This window comes from Phascolarctos cinereus, unplaced genomic scaffold (assembly GCF_003287225.1).
Source record: "Phascolarctos cinereus isolate Bilbo 61053 unplaced genomic scaffold, phaCin_HiC Scaffold_5;HRSCAF=322, whole genome shotgun sequence".
Lineage (NCBI taxonomy): Eukaryota > Metazoa > Chordata > Mammalia > Diprotodontia > Phascolarctidae > Phascolarctos > Phascolarctos cinereus.
The window spans coordinates 256151503-256166753 of NW_027555958.1; the positions used below are offsets into that span (position 1 = coordinate 256151503).

The following is a 15251-nucleotide window of genomic DNA, read 5'->3' on the forward strand; positions in this document are numbered from 1 at the left end:
TTATTCCCTCCCCCTTTACTAGTCCCCCCCCCCAAGTGGTACACAAAAAGGCAAAGAAGCTAGCTTTTCTAGATGGCTGAGGAGCCTGTTTGAAGTGGTCGACCACTCTGAGAATGGACAGCCAGCTGCTAAGCTGCTAAGCAAAGTTTCAGAAATGTTTTTAAAATGCCTGAAGCAGCCATTACTTCTGAGCAGCGTGTGGCAAAGTAACCCAAGAAAGCAGCAGATAAAGGAAATGAAATGCTTAAAAACCCCCAAAAACCAGCACAGGAAAGAGCGCTACAGTTATTTAGGGAAACTGTGGGTGGCTCTGAAAAGAGCCTTTGGGTACGGTATTTCAAAGACCGCCAATAGTTTATGCCCTCTCCCCGCGGATGCGACGAGCCAGCTGGATGTCCTTGGGCATGATGGTCACGCGCTTGGCGTGGATGGCGCACAGGTTCGTGTCCTCAAACAACCCGACCAGATAGGCTTCGCTGGCCTCCTGCAAGGCCATCACGGCCGAGCTCTGGAAGCGCAGGTCGGTCTTGAAGTCCTGCGCGATCTCGCGCACCAGCCGCTGGAAGGGCAGCTTGCGGATCAGCAGCTCGGTCGACTTCTGGTAGCGCCGGATCTCTCGCAGGGCCACGGTGCCGGGCCGGTAGCGGTGAGGCTTCTTCACGCCGCCAGTAGCCGGCGCGCTCTTACGGGCAGCTTTCGTAGCGAGCTGCTTACGAGGCGCCTTGCCACCGGTAGACTTACGAGCGGTTTGCTTCGTACGAGCCATCGCAATCGAATAAGAAAAAGCTACTCACTACAGCAGAAAGAAAAAGAGAATACTGCGTTATTTATAGACAAGGCCCTCTTCTGATTGGACTAGAGCATATTCAAAAAAATCCCGCGCTGACACCGGATTGGTCCATTATCGAGTTTGTAACTGAAGGCGCCAACCGTTTTCAGATTTTTTTTTCTTTTGTTCATTCCCTGCAAACGGGATTTTCCGACATACCGACAAAATTCCTTTAGTACTGTGTCATAGTCTAGTTGAACAGATGTTATTTTAAATGCTATTTGACGTTTCCTGCAACTGGATAAAAGTATTTCTTTGGGAAAAATATCGAGTTATTTTAGACTATTACTTCTCTGTAACCAGATTTCTCATTCTATTTTTCTCGTTTCTAATTCATTTCAGTTAATCAATCAATCATCCAAGCATTTATCCCTCACCTAAGAGAAAGGAAAAGGAACAATAAATTAACATCAGGCTAGAGTAAGACAGCTAGATTTGGAATTCAGACTGCTACTCCTTAGCTCTATGATTTTGCAAGTAAGTTATTTTTACCTCACCTACAAAATGAGTTTTAGCCTTATTGGTTCCTTAACTTTTTTCAATGAAGGTGAGATCAGTGCATTTTTATAACTTAAGGAAGTAGCACAGCTACATCCTTTCAGAGTGGGGGAATCTCAAAAGAACCTTTGGATTTTTATCAAGCTTTTCTTTTGGATTCTAACCACCTGACAGCTCAAAATCTTTATCAGCCTTGCATTTTGTGGGGACTCTTCACATTCTTAGGCAGCCAGCAGGCCTGAATGTTGGGAAGGATATCAGCCTCCTATTGTTTATGGCCCACTGAAGGTGGTGAGAGATAATATACCACTTGTTGTTGGCCCGGTACCAGTCTAGCCCAAGATTTCAACGGTCAGCTATATGAGAACAACGACTAGGTATATAGGTGCCTTGACACCAAGCTTTTATAAAAGTATTCATTGTGGCCCACAATGCAGACAGCCAACTGGGAACTGCAGATCAACAGGAGAAGACTTTTTTTTTTTAATCTTGGCAGGAAATTTCCCACTCTGCTTTCTGAAAAACAACAAAAGCAAAAGTAAATGCAAAGGTAGTGAAATTAAAACACAATTTGAGTAGTGAAGCAACATTTATAGCAACCACAGGAAGAGAAATGTGGGCTCTGTGATGAGTTAAAAATAATCATTCAGTAAACTAACCAATAAAAATATAGAATTACAATATCTTTATTTGCATATGTTCTTCCCACTCATTGTGATACTGTGACTTTTATAGCATCTCTTCCATATGTCTCCTTGTCTCCTCTGACACTATAATACAGGCTACTTGCTGGTTGGGTTACCTACTGCAAGTCTCTACCCACTCCAGTTAAACTTAGCTGTTTAAGTGATCTTCCCTGAAACACAGGTCTGACCAAGTCACCAGCTGACACCCTTCTTCCCTGGAAAGTAACTGAGAAAGATCCAACATGGATATATCAAGAATAGGTCATGCCAGACCAGCCTTATTTCCTTTTTTGAGCGAGATAATAGTGATGGGTGAATCAGAGGAATATATAGTTTTCTTCAAAATTACAAAAGCAAACTTAATAACATCTCATTTCTGTTCTAGGGGAAAAAATGGTGATCAACCATTTTGGAAATCAACTTGGAAAAAGGTCTCTAGTGAAATACTCTAGGTATCTGTGGTTAGCTACATTTTGTTTAACAAGTAAGGTATTGGAAATAATTTGAATTAATTAAATTAGAAATAATCAGCAGAATGAAGGCACTAGAATAAAGGGATCAAGAAAAGTTTCCTGTAAAAGTTGAGCCTTGGAGGAAACTAGGGAAGCCAGGAGGCAGAGATGAGGGCAGAGAGCATTTCAGGCATGGGGGATAGCCAGTGAAAATGTCTGCATTTAGGATGTAGTGTGTTGTTCAAAGGAACAGCAAGGAGACTAGTGAATTGAAGAATGGGGTGTTAGAAGACTGAAAAGCTAAGGGGAAGGGCAAATTTTGAAGGGTTATGGACATCTAATAGAAGAATTTATATTTGACCCTGGAGGTGACAGAAAGCCACTGGAACTGACTGAATTGGAGGTGGGGCAGTGTGACAAGGTCAGACCTGTCTTAGGTAGATCAATTTGATAGCTGAGTAGAGGATGGACTGGGGTGGGGAGAGATTTCCAGCACTCAGAGCAATCACCAGGCTATTGCAATAGTCCAAGCATGAGGTGATGAAGGCCTATACCAGTGTGGTGGCAGTGTCAGAGGACACAAAGGGGTATATATGGGAGAGATGTTACAAAGGTAAAATCCACAGACCTTGGTAACAGATTGATATGGAGGATGAGAATGGAGGATGACACCTAAGTTTTGAGCCTGGGTGACTGAGAGGATGGTGGTTCCCTTTAGAGTAATATAAAAGTTTGGAAGGAGAAGAGAATGGGGGAGGAAAGTTTTGGACATGCTGAATTTAAGGTATCAATAAGACATCTAGTTTGAGATGTCTAATATGTAGTTGGAAATTCAAGATTGAAAATCACCAGAAACGGGCTTAGGTTCAAAATCCAAATTCTCTGACTCCAAATCCACAGCTCTAAGCCTTTCATCAAGGCTGACTTGGCTATTTCCAACTGGTTGGAGATATTAGCTTCTCTAGAATTAGGGCTAATGTTTAAAAAGAAAGGGGTAAGGATGAACAGGATCAAGTCCAAGTTTGAATTTGGGAAGGCATTGGATCCAGACATTGTCTTAAGCTGCAAAAAACAAACAACAAACTCCCCCCCAAAAAAAAACAACCCCCCAAAACAAAAACCAAACATCTGCTTTGAGAGATTAGGCTTGGCTTACTGCTGTGCTTTGGAAGGAAGTGAACATTAGATTGAAGACGTGAGGTCCCATTTCAACCTGAGCTCCCTATACATGCGGTCTGTACAAGAAAAGACTAAGGCAAGGTAAACTGATAATACAGACTTGCCAGAAAATATTGATACCCTCTCACTTAATGACTCTCTAGTCAAGGTGCCCATCTGTACTGATGGTAGAATTCACACTCTCTCTCTTTCTCTCTCTCTCTCTCTCACACACACACACACACACACACACACACACACACACACACAAAATGGGGAAATACCTACTTACATTTAGACAATGAGCTATGTTATGAAATGAGGAGGACCTCTCCCACTGACAGGCCCTGGCTCTATATTCAAACAAATGAGGTTCAGTCCTGCAGGAACCCTAAAACAAAGGAATAAGGCTTTTCTCATACTCTTGCTTACTATACTTCTATCCCAGAGTAAAACTTGGGAAAATATCTAAAACAAAGCTTAGTTTTGGTTCATATCTAGGGTTTCCCCCAAAAAGTAATGGGATCATGTATAGAATATATACTTAAAGTACAAAGTAAGAACAGCTATTTGTTTCTTTTACCACAAAAATGTTCAAAATAAAAAATCCATATGTATACTTTGGCAGATACTTAAATTACAATAACCATTATGATCTCCCTAGAAGGTTTATGCTTAAAACATTAACATGAAATACTTTTGGGGACTGATTGACACGTTTCACTATCTGTGCAGACATATGCAACTGGATGAAGGCTATCTTCCGCCAAGCAATATCCTGGTTTGGACTTTCTTAGTCTTTTCACCTGAAGTATCCTCCTGACAGTGGTCATCCCCTCTGAGAAGATGTGATCACTTTCTATAGGGCAACCTTGGCCCAGACCCAGGGAGTTTCCAGACTCTCAATTTCATGGGGTTGTTGCCATAGCCAGGAGTCTCAGGATTATTGTTTGGTCACCTTTGCTCGGGGAAAGAAATACAAAACAGTTAGGGACTCGAGATTCAGTCTGTAGCTTACCTAAACACACATAAGCTCTCACTAACACATTTGAGAAGCTGCCATAGTTATTAGTGATAGCATTCCTTATCCTCTTCCCCCACTGGAAGTCTTGGGGAGAACTAAGAATTCTGACATGTTCAAACAGCCAAGAATAAAGATAAAAAATGTGTCACTCCTTTTAAAGATTACTTAAAAAGTAGTTCTTCCTGGCTCAGGGGCCAATCCTTTTTGGCATAGCCCTCCCTTCTACCAGTAAAGGAATTTTGCATCATTCTAAAGTGAAAGTCATTCAGTGGTGATCCAGGACACATATAGAAAGTGACGGAGGGCACAGACTCATTCCTATGCATGTTCCATGGGAGCCCTACAAAACCTAGTAGAGCACATTAGAGAGTTCCTCTGATCACCTCTATCACGCTCTACTGAGAGATAATACTTGCTATCCTTAGAACATCTCCAAGGATACATTAGGCACATTTGTCCCTATTTCCAATTCTGGAAATTTCTCTGGAAACCTGGGGAGGCTTGTGTCTTTCAAGTACCTTTAAAATGACTTACTTTTTCTCTCTCCTTGACCCATCTCCCACCATTTCTTGCATGGATTGCAGTCCATGTGACTGCAATGTGCAGACACAGTTCTTAACAGTCTATATTCCATGTAAAATGTCCCAAGCAGTCCATTCAGCACAGTTATTAGACAATGTCACAATTAATAGTCTTTTATGAGGTCCAAAATTTAGCATAGCTAGTGGGTTTGGAAATAACACTAAATCCCAAATAAAAAGTTATACAAATTACACAAACAACCTTTTACAAAGTTAAGCTGAGGTAGCATGACATGATGGTCAGAGAACTGGCCTTGGAGTTAGGAAGAAACCTCTACTTTTAAATTTCTCTGGCTTCCTTCAAGACAGCTTAAATCTTACCTTTTGTGGGAGACCTTTCCAGCTCTTCTCAGTCGCTAATGTTTCCCCCTCTCAGATTACTTTCCATCTACTCTGTAAATATCTTATATGTCAGTCATGATAGAGATATTGTTTAAATGTAAGCTTTTTTGTGGACAGGGGCAGTTTTTGCCTTTCTTTGAATCCCTACCACTTAGCACGGTGTCTGACACATAGTAAGCACTTGCCAAATATTTCTTAACTTGACTCACTGATCAGAGTTCAAGTCTCACTTTTGACATTTTGGCTGTGTGACATACCCCTTCAATGCTCTAGGTAACCCTGTTAAGACTATAAATTTCAAAGAAGGTTTTGCCTGTATTAGTGGAGAAAATTTCCTCTTCTGGAAGTTTTGCATATCAATGAAATCAAAGGACTAATCCTTATCCATGTCTTAGGTTACTATTTGCCTTTTCACTTACAGTGTCCTCTTCCAACCCAAAACAATTAGAAAATGCCAACAATTAAAATCAAACCAAAATTTAATACAAGTGGAAAAGTAAAGAAAATAAAAGGACAGAATGAGTCTCACCTTTCAAAGGTAAAGTCTAGTTTCAAATGAAATCCTGTTATTGTGCACAAGGAAGTCCCTCCTGGAAGGATGAAGGATTCCCCTATTGACCCTTGCTTTCTACAAGTGAGCTTACAGTGTTCTACTTCCCCCAGTGTAGGTCATGCTGTGAATATGGTAAGTCCTTGTCCAGGTACCCAGTTTATGTCTAAGGAAAGACCCATGGGCCGTTAAGAGACATCCAGGAAAACAATCCCTTAATGATGTCAGGTGCTGAGAATAACATGTAAAAACAATGGAAGTCAGTTCAGTGCAAAACTTTATTGCTAGTAATGGGAAGAGGAGGAAGAGGAGAGAGAACTCAGACAGATACACTAACCTAGACTATCATTTATGTAGGGCAGTGCTGCATTAGGGAGCACAGAGCACAAGAGAGTTCATTAGGAAGGCCAGGATGATGCTCCTGAAGGAAAGTATGCTCCTACTGGAGGGGAGATAATGTTCCAAAGTGCCCTTCTGAGGGTGTGCTTCTTATGCTTTTGGATTGCCTTCCTGGAGCTAATGCAATTGCATATCAGAGGTCAGGGCAAAATATAATTTGGGGGGTTTGTTATGAGGGAGAAAAAACAAACTGGTGGTAGACAAAATGTCATTTGGGGGACACAGCTGTACTAACCTTACAAAAATGTTATTGTCAGTATTTTTCCATCGGTATATTCTATAAGCTTATAACCTCACTTTAAGAGGATACTGTCACAGGGCCAATCTTATAACAGTTCCCAGAGCATGCAAATCCCTTCCAAGGGGAACTGAGAATTTAGGGTTATCTGAGAGTTACCTCCTCCATTTTAGGTAAGAAGCCAAATTGTCCTTAGTAAAAATTCCTCCATAAGTTCCTCTGGCACACAAGACAACCCATATTTTTCCTCAAAAGCTCTCTTGCCAATGGAGAGAGCTGTCTAGATGCTATTCTAGACAGATTTTCTGCAAAGATCTCTGTAGTTCCTCAAAAAGAGGACTTAATTCACCTGATGATAGAACAAGCATGCTTCATTCAAAAAGAAAGCAGACTCATATGACCTCCAAACATGTGTGGGGCTTACAAAATGGTTGATGAAAAGTCAGCTCCTCAGATCTAGGAGAGGGCTCCCAGTTGTAAAGACCCATGGTCCAATGAGTGATAGGTCCAGCATTTCCCTGATGTAGCTTCCTTGATGTAGTATATTCCCCCAGCCCCTTTCCGTATTCTGATTCCCTGATGACCTATTGATCAGATATATTTCCAGATGAAGATGGAGGGGGCCTTCATTTAGAGAAGCTAAGTTTCACTGTATCCTTGCTATATAACGTTGTGGTGATGGAACAAAGTCAACTTACTTTGTTCAATGACTCCTAAGTCCTTCATTAAGTCCTAACGTTAAGTCTGAATTAAGAGGGTGCTAGAGTTAGAACCATGCCTACAACAGCATACCCTCTGAGCTCCAGCAGATTGAACTTAGTCTTAGGGCTTCCTGACTTTAAAGCCAGGGGAATCAGGTAATACTTAAAACATTAAAATATGAAACACTTTTAGGCCCTGGTAGAGGTCATACCTTCCAGTGAGCTAAACTCCTAGCTATACATATGGTGAATTTTTATTTAGTGTATGACAAGAGTCATGATGCCTCTACCAGAACTGAGTTTTTCACCAATACAGTGGGAAGTACCAAATGGTCAGGACTGTGTCATCATAAAAACTAGAAGATATTGAAGAATCCCACTCAAGGCTTTGATAAGATGTATTTTCTTGGGGCCAACAATACTACATATATGTAATGTATGTCAATGTACATCAGTTACAGAATTACTGAAATTCAGAGTTAGAAGTGACTTCAGAGGACATATAATCCAACCTGAAAAAGAATCCACACTCTAAATTTATTTGAAAATTTGGTCATCCCCTTAGTTCACCAAAGTTGTATTGATAGGAACTAGTGCATTAAGTTAAATATATTAATGATCCTATTCTACAATGGGCCCATTAGCACGGTGGACCTCTTAGGTGTTATGATCTACAGCTAGTAAGGCATGGACTCCCTGTTAGCTAAGCTGATTTACTTGAGGGGAATGTCCATTAAGCCAGAAAAGCCATCCTTCCTTTCTCCCCTATGAAAGATGTAGGAGACTTCTTCATGCTTACTTACTGGAAGATAGATTATATTGGACCACTGCCCCTCCATTGGGACCTCCAGTTCATTCATCAGGATTGACATGCTCTTTGGTTTTGATTTTGTATGTCATTTAATGTGCAAATTTCCTGACACCACCCAGTGTGTTGTCACAAACTTCCTTTACAAATAAACAACTCACAAAAATGTACAAGTTTATTTATAGGTCATAGAAAACAAACAGAACTCACAGAAAATGATGCCCAGCTGTGAGCAATTCTTTCCCAAAGGCCTTTCTATCCTTAACGACTTATAGTTGTACCAGGTAGGTTCTCAGCAAGTGTTTTCTCTAATGTGGTTCTCCAGTGTGTATCTCCTACTGAAGCTCTTGTGGTTGTTCCTTACTGGTGTTTTCTATTGTTCTTCTGGCCATCTTCATTGTATAATTCATTGCTCTGCCTACATTTCTCAGTAGATTACAGTAGATGATTGGGTAGGGATAGGGTAAGGCTGTTGCTATTTGTTGCCACTCCCTTATTGTCCTTATGAAGCATTATTTCCCTCTGCAGTTTTCTAGCAGATAGTGTTGGCTGTCTTCTACATTTCTCAGTTATTGGCATTTTAGTAATCAGTTAGTCTGAATGGCTATGAAGGATATCACAGTGCTACCTTCCCTTATCTGAGAACACTTGGACTGCTTGGCTCTTCTTTTAGCACTACAATTCTGCCCATCTCTGACTCATGGAAACATATCCCATGATCAGGAATCTACCAAATGGGTCTCCATTCCCAATACTAGGTTAGGTTTCAGTGACTTTGAATTCTTGCGGCCTCTTTACCATAACTTTTATTTCCTGCCATCATTAGCCCTCATTGTATAGGGATAGTGGAGTCTCTAATTTCCACCCTTAGTTGTACCTTCAGGCCCCGAATTCCTCTGGAATCCTAAATTGCTTTCTCAGGGGATGGAATGAGAAAGGATTAGGCAATTGAAGAAAAGTGATGCTGAAGAAGAAAAGACAAGTTGCCACTACATCAAAAAATCATTGCCACTGCCATCAAAAAATGAGTTATCCTAATATAACACGTATTTTCCTATCAAAACTCCTGTTTTAACAAGTAAAAAAAAACTTGCCTTTCCCTCTTCTCATATTTATTTTCATGGACGTAAAAATTTTCCCATTCATTCAAGACAAAATCTGTCATCTTTTTGATGGAATTGGACCTATGATATCCCTATAACAACGCAGACTGGCAGTTGCCCAGAAATTTATAGTCTTAGAGTGTTTTAGGTACTGAGAGGATAGATGACTTTCATATGATCATACAGCCAGTATTATGTTAGTGGCAGGACTTGAAACCAGTCTTTCTAACCTCAAACCCAGACTCTATCCTCTATACTTAATTTCCCTAATTGGTAATTGGTCTTCCTAAGACCAGTCTCTGCCCTCTACCATCATTTAATACGCCACAGTCAGTCCACAAGTATTTCTTAAATGTTTGCTATGTGCCAGGCTTATATTCTAATGGAGTATATGATTCATAAATGACTAGGTACATAAAAGATATATATATACAGAGAGAGTAGGTGGAAGGCAATCTGAAGGAGAAGGAACTAGCAGTTGAAGTGACTGGACAATTCCAGGTCACAAATCCAGAATGGAATGATGTTCCAGGGTGAGGGACAGTCACAGACCCTATACTATGTACTGAGTGAAGTGTCAAAACAAACAGTGCCTGGTAGCTCTGATTGATCCAGAAACTGAGTCTGAAGACTGCAAGGAATCGCCAGGACAGCAATCCCAGACCAAAGGGGATCCTTCAGTTTTGTCGATCTAAACCAGTAAGAACTTTCCAGCTGGCTGAGTCTGGCAGTAATCTACTGGAACTTCTAATTACTGGTAAACCAAAAGGAGTATTGTGCAGACCCGAACCCAGGTCAAGAACTTGAAGAGCTCAAACTAGGAGGACAATGATTAGACTTTGCCCTGATTCACACCGCTAGGCAAGTATTGAAAGTTTGCTGGTCCTGAGCCTGAGTTGGCTTGAGATCCTGGAATAACACAGTGCTCAAATGTCTCAAGAAGAGCAGCAAAAAGACCCAATAGGATAAAATCTCTGTTCAGACATTCATGCCAGAAGTGCCCAGAGCCCAGCCTTAACATAAAATCCAAAATCAAGAAGTAGGATGGAAGAGTGAGCAAACAAAAAAGAAAACTATATAGAGCTATTTTGACAGGGAAGCTCAGGACACACACACACACACACACACACACACACACACAATATGTGTGCAAACACACATTGGACACAAGTTCAACCAGAGTTCCTCGAAGAAATAAGAGTTTCAAAAAGACCTTAAAGATGATTTTAAAAATAAGATGAAAGTGGTAGAGGGAAAAATGGCGAAAGATATGAAAGTTATGGAAGAATGATTTGAGAATTAACAATTTGGAAGAAGATGTATAAAAACTTATCTAACAAAATTATTCCCTAAAATTAGAATCGACAAAACAGAAGTTAATGACTTTATGAGACAATAAGAAGTTTTAAAATGAAGGCTGAAAAAAAGTGAAATATCTCATGACAAAAACAACTCACCTGGAAGATAGATCAAAGAGAGAGAATTGAAGAAATCATTGGACTACCTGAGAGCCATTACCAAAAAAAAAAAACCCTAAAAAACGTAAACATCATATTTCAAAAAAAGTAAAAGAAAACTGCAGATTTCTCAGAACCAGAAAATGGAAATAGAATCCACCAGTCACCTCTTGGAAGAAACCCCAAAATGAAAATTCCCAGGAATAGTATTTCCCAAATCCAGAACTTTCAGCTCAAAGAAAAAATACTGTAAGCAGTCAGAAAAAATTCAGTTAGAGAAGAGCCATAGTCAGGATCACACATGATTTAACAGCTGATACTATAAAAAACAAAGAGCTTATAATATGATATTCCAGAAGGCAAAAGATATAGGCTTACAACAAAGGTTAACTTACCCAGAAAAACTGAGTGCAATACCGTGATGGGGGAAGGGGGAGGGAATGGATCTTTAATGAAAGAGAGAACTTTCAAGCATCTCTGATGAAAAGAAAGACAAGAGCTGCATGAAAACTTTGAAATACAAACATAAGAGTCAAGAGAAACCTAAAAAGTGAAGATAAGCAAGCAATCACAAGAGACTTAAGGTAAATTGTTTACATTCAAATATAGGGAGATGATGCATGAATTCCCTCTGAACCTTATCATCATCAGGGGTCATAAAGGGAGTCTAATGGAGCAGACAGCCAGAAAATGGTTCTGTTACAGGGGCAGCTAGGTGGCACAGTGTATAAATCACTGGCCCTGGAGTCAGGAGGACCTGAGTTCAAATCTGGCCTCAGATGCATAACACTCACTAGCTGAGTGACTCTGGGTAAGTCCCAATTGCCTCACCAAAAAGCAAAAAACCCCCAAACAAACCCATTCTGTTACGTTTCGATTATCTTATAAAGAATGAAAAGGGAGGGGGAAAAGGAATATACTAGGTGTGAGTGGGGAGGAGTGAAAGGCAATATGGGGGGAAATAATCTTATAATTAGGGTGCATAAGTAGATATCTTTAGAGGCTAGGTTGGGGGAGTAGCCAACACTTGAATTTTAGTCTTATCTGAAATAGTCAAATGAAGGAAGAATATACACACAGAGAAGCACACAAATGCACATATACACATGCATAATTGGGTATCACTCAATTTAGAAATAGGAGGGAAAGAGAAAATGGAAAGGGGGAGGCAGTAAGAGAGAAGGCAGGGATTAATTTTGAGCAAAATAACTATAATGAAGGTGGTGAATTTCAAAGAGGAGCTAAAAAGAAAAGAAAGAATAAGAGGTTGTTAATGGGCTCTGAGTCAGAGAAGAAGAAGAGGGGCAGGAGAACAGAAGAAAATTTGACCAAACTTATTTTCATCATCCTCTTTATGAAGACAAGATAGTAACAAATAGAAGGAAAAGTATGAGAATAGGATGGAGGGAAATATTAAATTAACAATCATAACTTTGAATATGAATGATATGAAATCAGCCATAAATCTGAAAATAGCAAAAGAGATTAGAAAGTAGAATCCAATGTCATGTTGTTTATAAGACACACATTTGAAACAACTCCATAGAGAGTTAAAATAAGGCAAGGAAAGCAATCATGATCTCAGACAAAGCAAAAGCAAAAACAATCAAAAGAGATAAACAAGGAAACTACATTTTACTGAAACGTACCACAGACAATGAATTAATATCAATACTAAGCATATATGTACTGACTGACACAGCATCCATATACCTAAAGGCAAAGTTAAATGAATTATCAGAGGAAATAGTAAAATTATAATAGCCGGGGACCTCAATTTACTCCTTTCAGATCTAGTTAAGGCAAAACAAACTACAATAATAAAGAAGTAAAAGTCTTGAAAAGAACTTTTGAAAAGTTAGATATAATATACCTCTGGAGATTATAGAATGAGAATAGAAATGAATATAAATTTTACTTATTTCTCAGCTGTTCATGGAAACTTAAAAAACACTAACCCTGTATTAGGGCATAAAAATCTCACAAACAAATGCAGGAATACACAGATATTAAACACATCCTTTATAAACCACAATGCAATAAAAATTATATTCAAAGGGCCACTGATAAAGAGCCAATTAATTTTAATTGGGTAGATACAATTAACATTAATTGGAGACTAAATAATCCTAAAGAATGGATGGAGCAAGAATCATAGAAACAATCAATAATTTACTTAAATGAAATAATATACCAATATTTTGGAGATGAAGTCAAAGCAGTCTTTGGAGGAAAATTTATATCTTTAAACACTTTCATCCATAAAAGAAAGAATATCAAATTGGGCACACAACTAAAAAAAAAACCCTGAAAAAACAATAAATTAAAATCCTCTAGTTAAACACCAAAATGAAAATCATGAAAATCAAAGAGATTAACAAAATTAAAAGGAAAAAAATCATTGAATTAATTTAAAAATTAGCTGTTTTTTTAAAAAATCAAATAGGTAAACTATTTGCTACTTTGTTTTTAAAAAGAAAGAGGTAAACCAAATTATCAGAAATGAAAAAATGTTAATTTACTACCAATAAAAAAGAAAATAACTTATTAAGAACTTATTATATACTTATATATAATGTAAGAACATAATCATATACCAATAATAAATAATTTAGATAAAATGGATAAATATTTACAAAAATATTAAATGCCCAGATTAGTAGACAAGAAAGAAAATCTAAATAACCCAATCTTAGAAAAGGAAATTGAACAAGGCACAAATGAATTCTCAAAGAAAAAAAACACAGTACCAAATGGATTAATGACTGAATTATATCAAACATTTACAATTAATTAAGAAAAACAATTAATTCCAACATTACATTAAGTTGTTCAAGAAAAATAGGTAAAGAAAGGGTCCTTCCAAATTCCTTTGATATCAAAATGGTCTTGATAGCTAAACCAGGAACAGTCAAAAATGAGAAAAAACTATAGACCCATATCCCTAATGAATATTGATTTAAAAAAACCTTAAATATGATATTAGTAAGGACAGTACAGCAATGTATCAAAAATTATGCACTATGACAAGGTTGGATTTATACCAGGAATGCAGGACTGGTCTAATATTAGGAAAACTATTAAAATAATTGACCATATTAATAATAAGAACAAAAAAACTTATGATTATAGCAATAAATCACAGAAAAAGCTTTTGAAAAGATACTATTTCATTTGAAATTTAACAAAGAGGCAAACTGAGGCAAATCTCCGCGTAAGACATCGCTTATTATGACAGGCTGGTTGTTGTTTGTCCTTTGTTCTCGAAGAGGATCATGCCAACAAGGAGATGTTATGACTTGCAAGTGAATTGGAGTTAAGTGAGGGGCAGGTGACTTAATAATATGTCAAATGGCCCTGCCTCTGGCTAAGAGACACTGAATTAAAGATGCACTACATTTTTATAATTGTAGAACAAAGAACAGAACAGAAAGCATCTTAACTGGCCAGCAGGACAGAGATGAAAGATAATTATTGGCTGTATCAAAGAAATCTGACATAGCCCCCACATACTATGAGGACCACCTCTCACCATTGCTAAGGAATGCTTTTGTAAATTTACAGGTTCTAGCTATTCCCTGAGGTTCCTGATAAGGGCAAACTTGCTAGGGACTGGGGAATTCCATAAGGCCACTTTAATTGGTTAAAGATGGGACAAGCCCAAGTTGCCCTAACTTCTCAGGAATATGCCACAAACCTAGCAGGACATGACAAGACAATGTTTTATGGGAGTATTGAGAAGAGAGTTTTTCTTTTAGTATCAGCATTGTATCCTTGGTATCTAACATCAGAAAGAGGGGAGTTTTTGACTTTAGCACACCTAAGCTTCTCCACCCAAACCTCAGAGAAAAGGTCTTCAGATTTAACAGAATTGTTATAGCACAAAGTCAAATATAAAATATAGAACCAAAAATTAATTTCTTCAATATAATGCACATTTCCATTAAAAATGCTAGAAAGCATAGGAGATCTTTTCTTAATATAAGCTGTATCTATCTAAAACCCTCAGTCAGCATTATTTCTAATGAAGTTATCCCATTTTAGATAAAACAAAATCCAATAAACTAGAGGCCTTTTCAATAAGGTCAAAGGTAGAGCAAGGATGTCCATTAATATAATTACTATATGATGTAGTGCTAGAAATGCAAGCTAGGGCAATAATATAGCCTTTGGAAGTCATCAGTAGCGAGTGGGAAGACATGGTCAGATAATACACCTTAGAAAAATCATCATGGCAGCTGAATAGAGAATGAATGGAGTAGAGAGAGATTTGAAAGATCAATTAGTAGGTTATTGTAGTTGTGAGGTAGGAGGTGATCAGGGCCTGAAATAAGTTTGTGGCTCTGTGAATGGAGAGAATGAGATACAGAAGAGATGTTAAGAAGGTAGAAATGATAAGATTTGAGAACGGATTGTATATTTGGG

At 38.4% G+C, this 15251-nt stretch overlaps 1 protein-coding gene across 1 annotated transcript; it reads right to left on the bottom strand.

Moving 5' to 3' along the window:
* Positions 1 to 49: 49 nt before the first annotated feature.
* On the bottom strand, positions 50 to 893 carry LOC144457680 (histone H3). Its single transcript, XM_078155711.1, has one exon. The coding sequence runs from the start codon at positions 764 to 766 to the stop codon at positions 356 to 358; it is 411 nt and encodes a 136-aa protein (XP_078011837.1). The 5' UTR covers positions 767 to 893; the 3' UTR covers positions 50 to 355.
* Between the last annotated feature and the right edge of the window lie 14358 nt (positions 894 to 15251).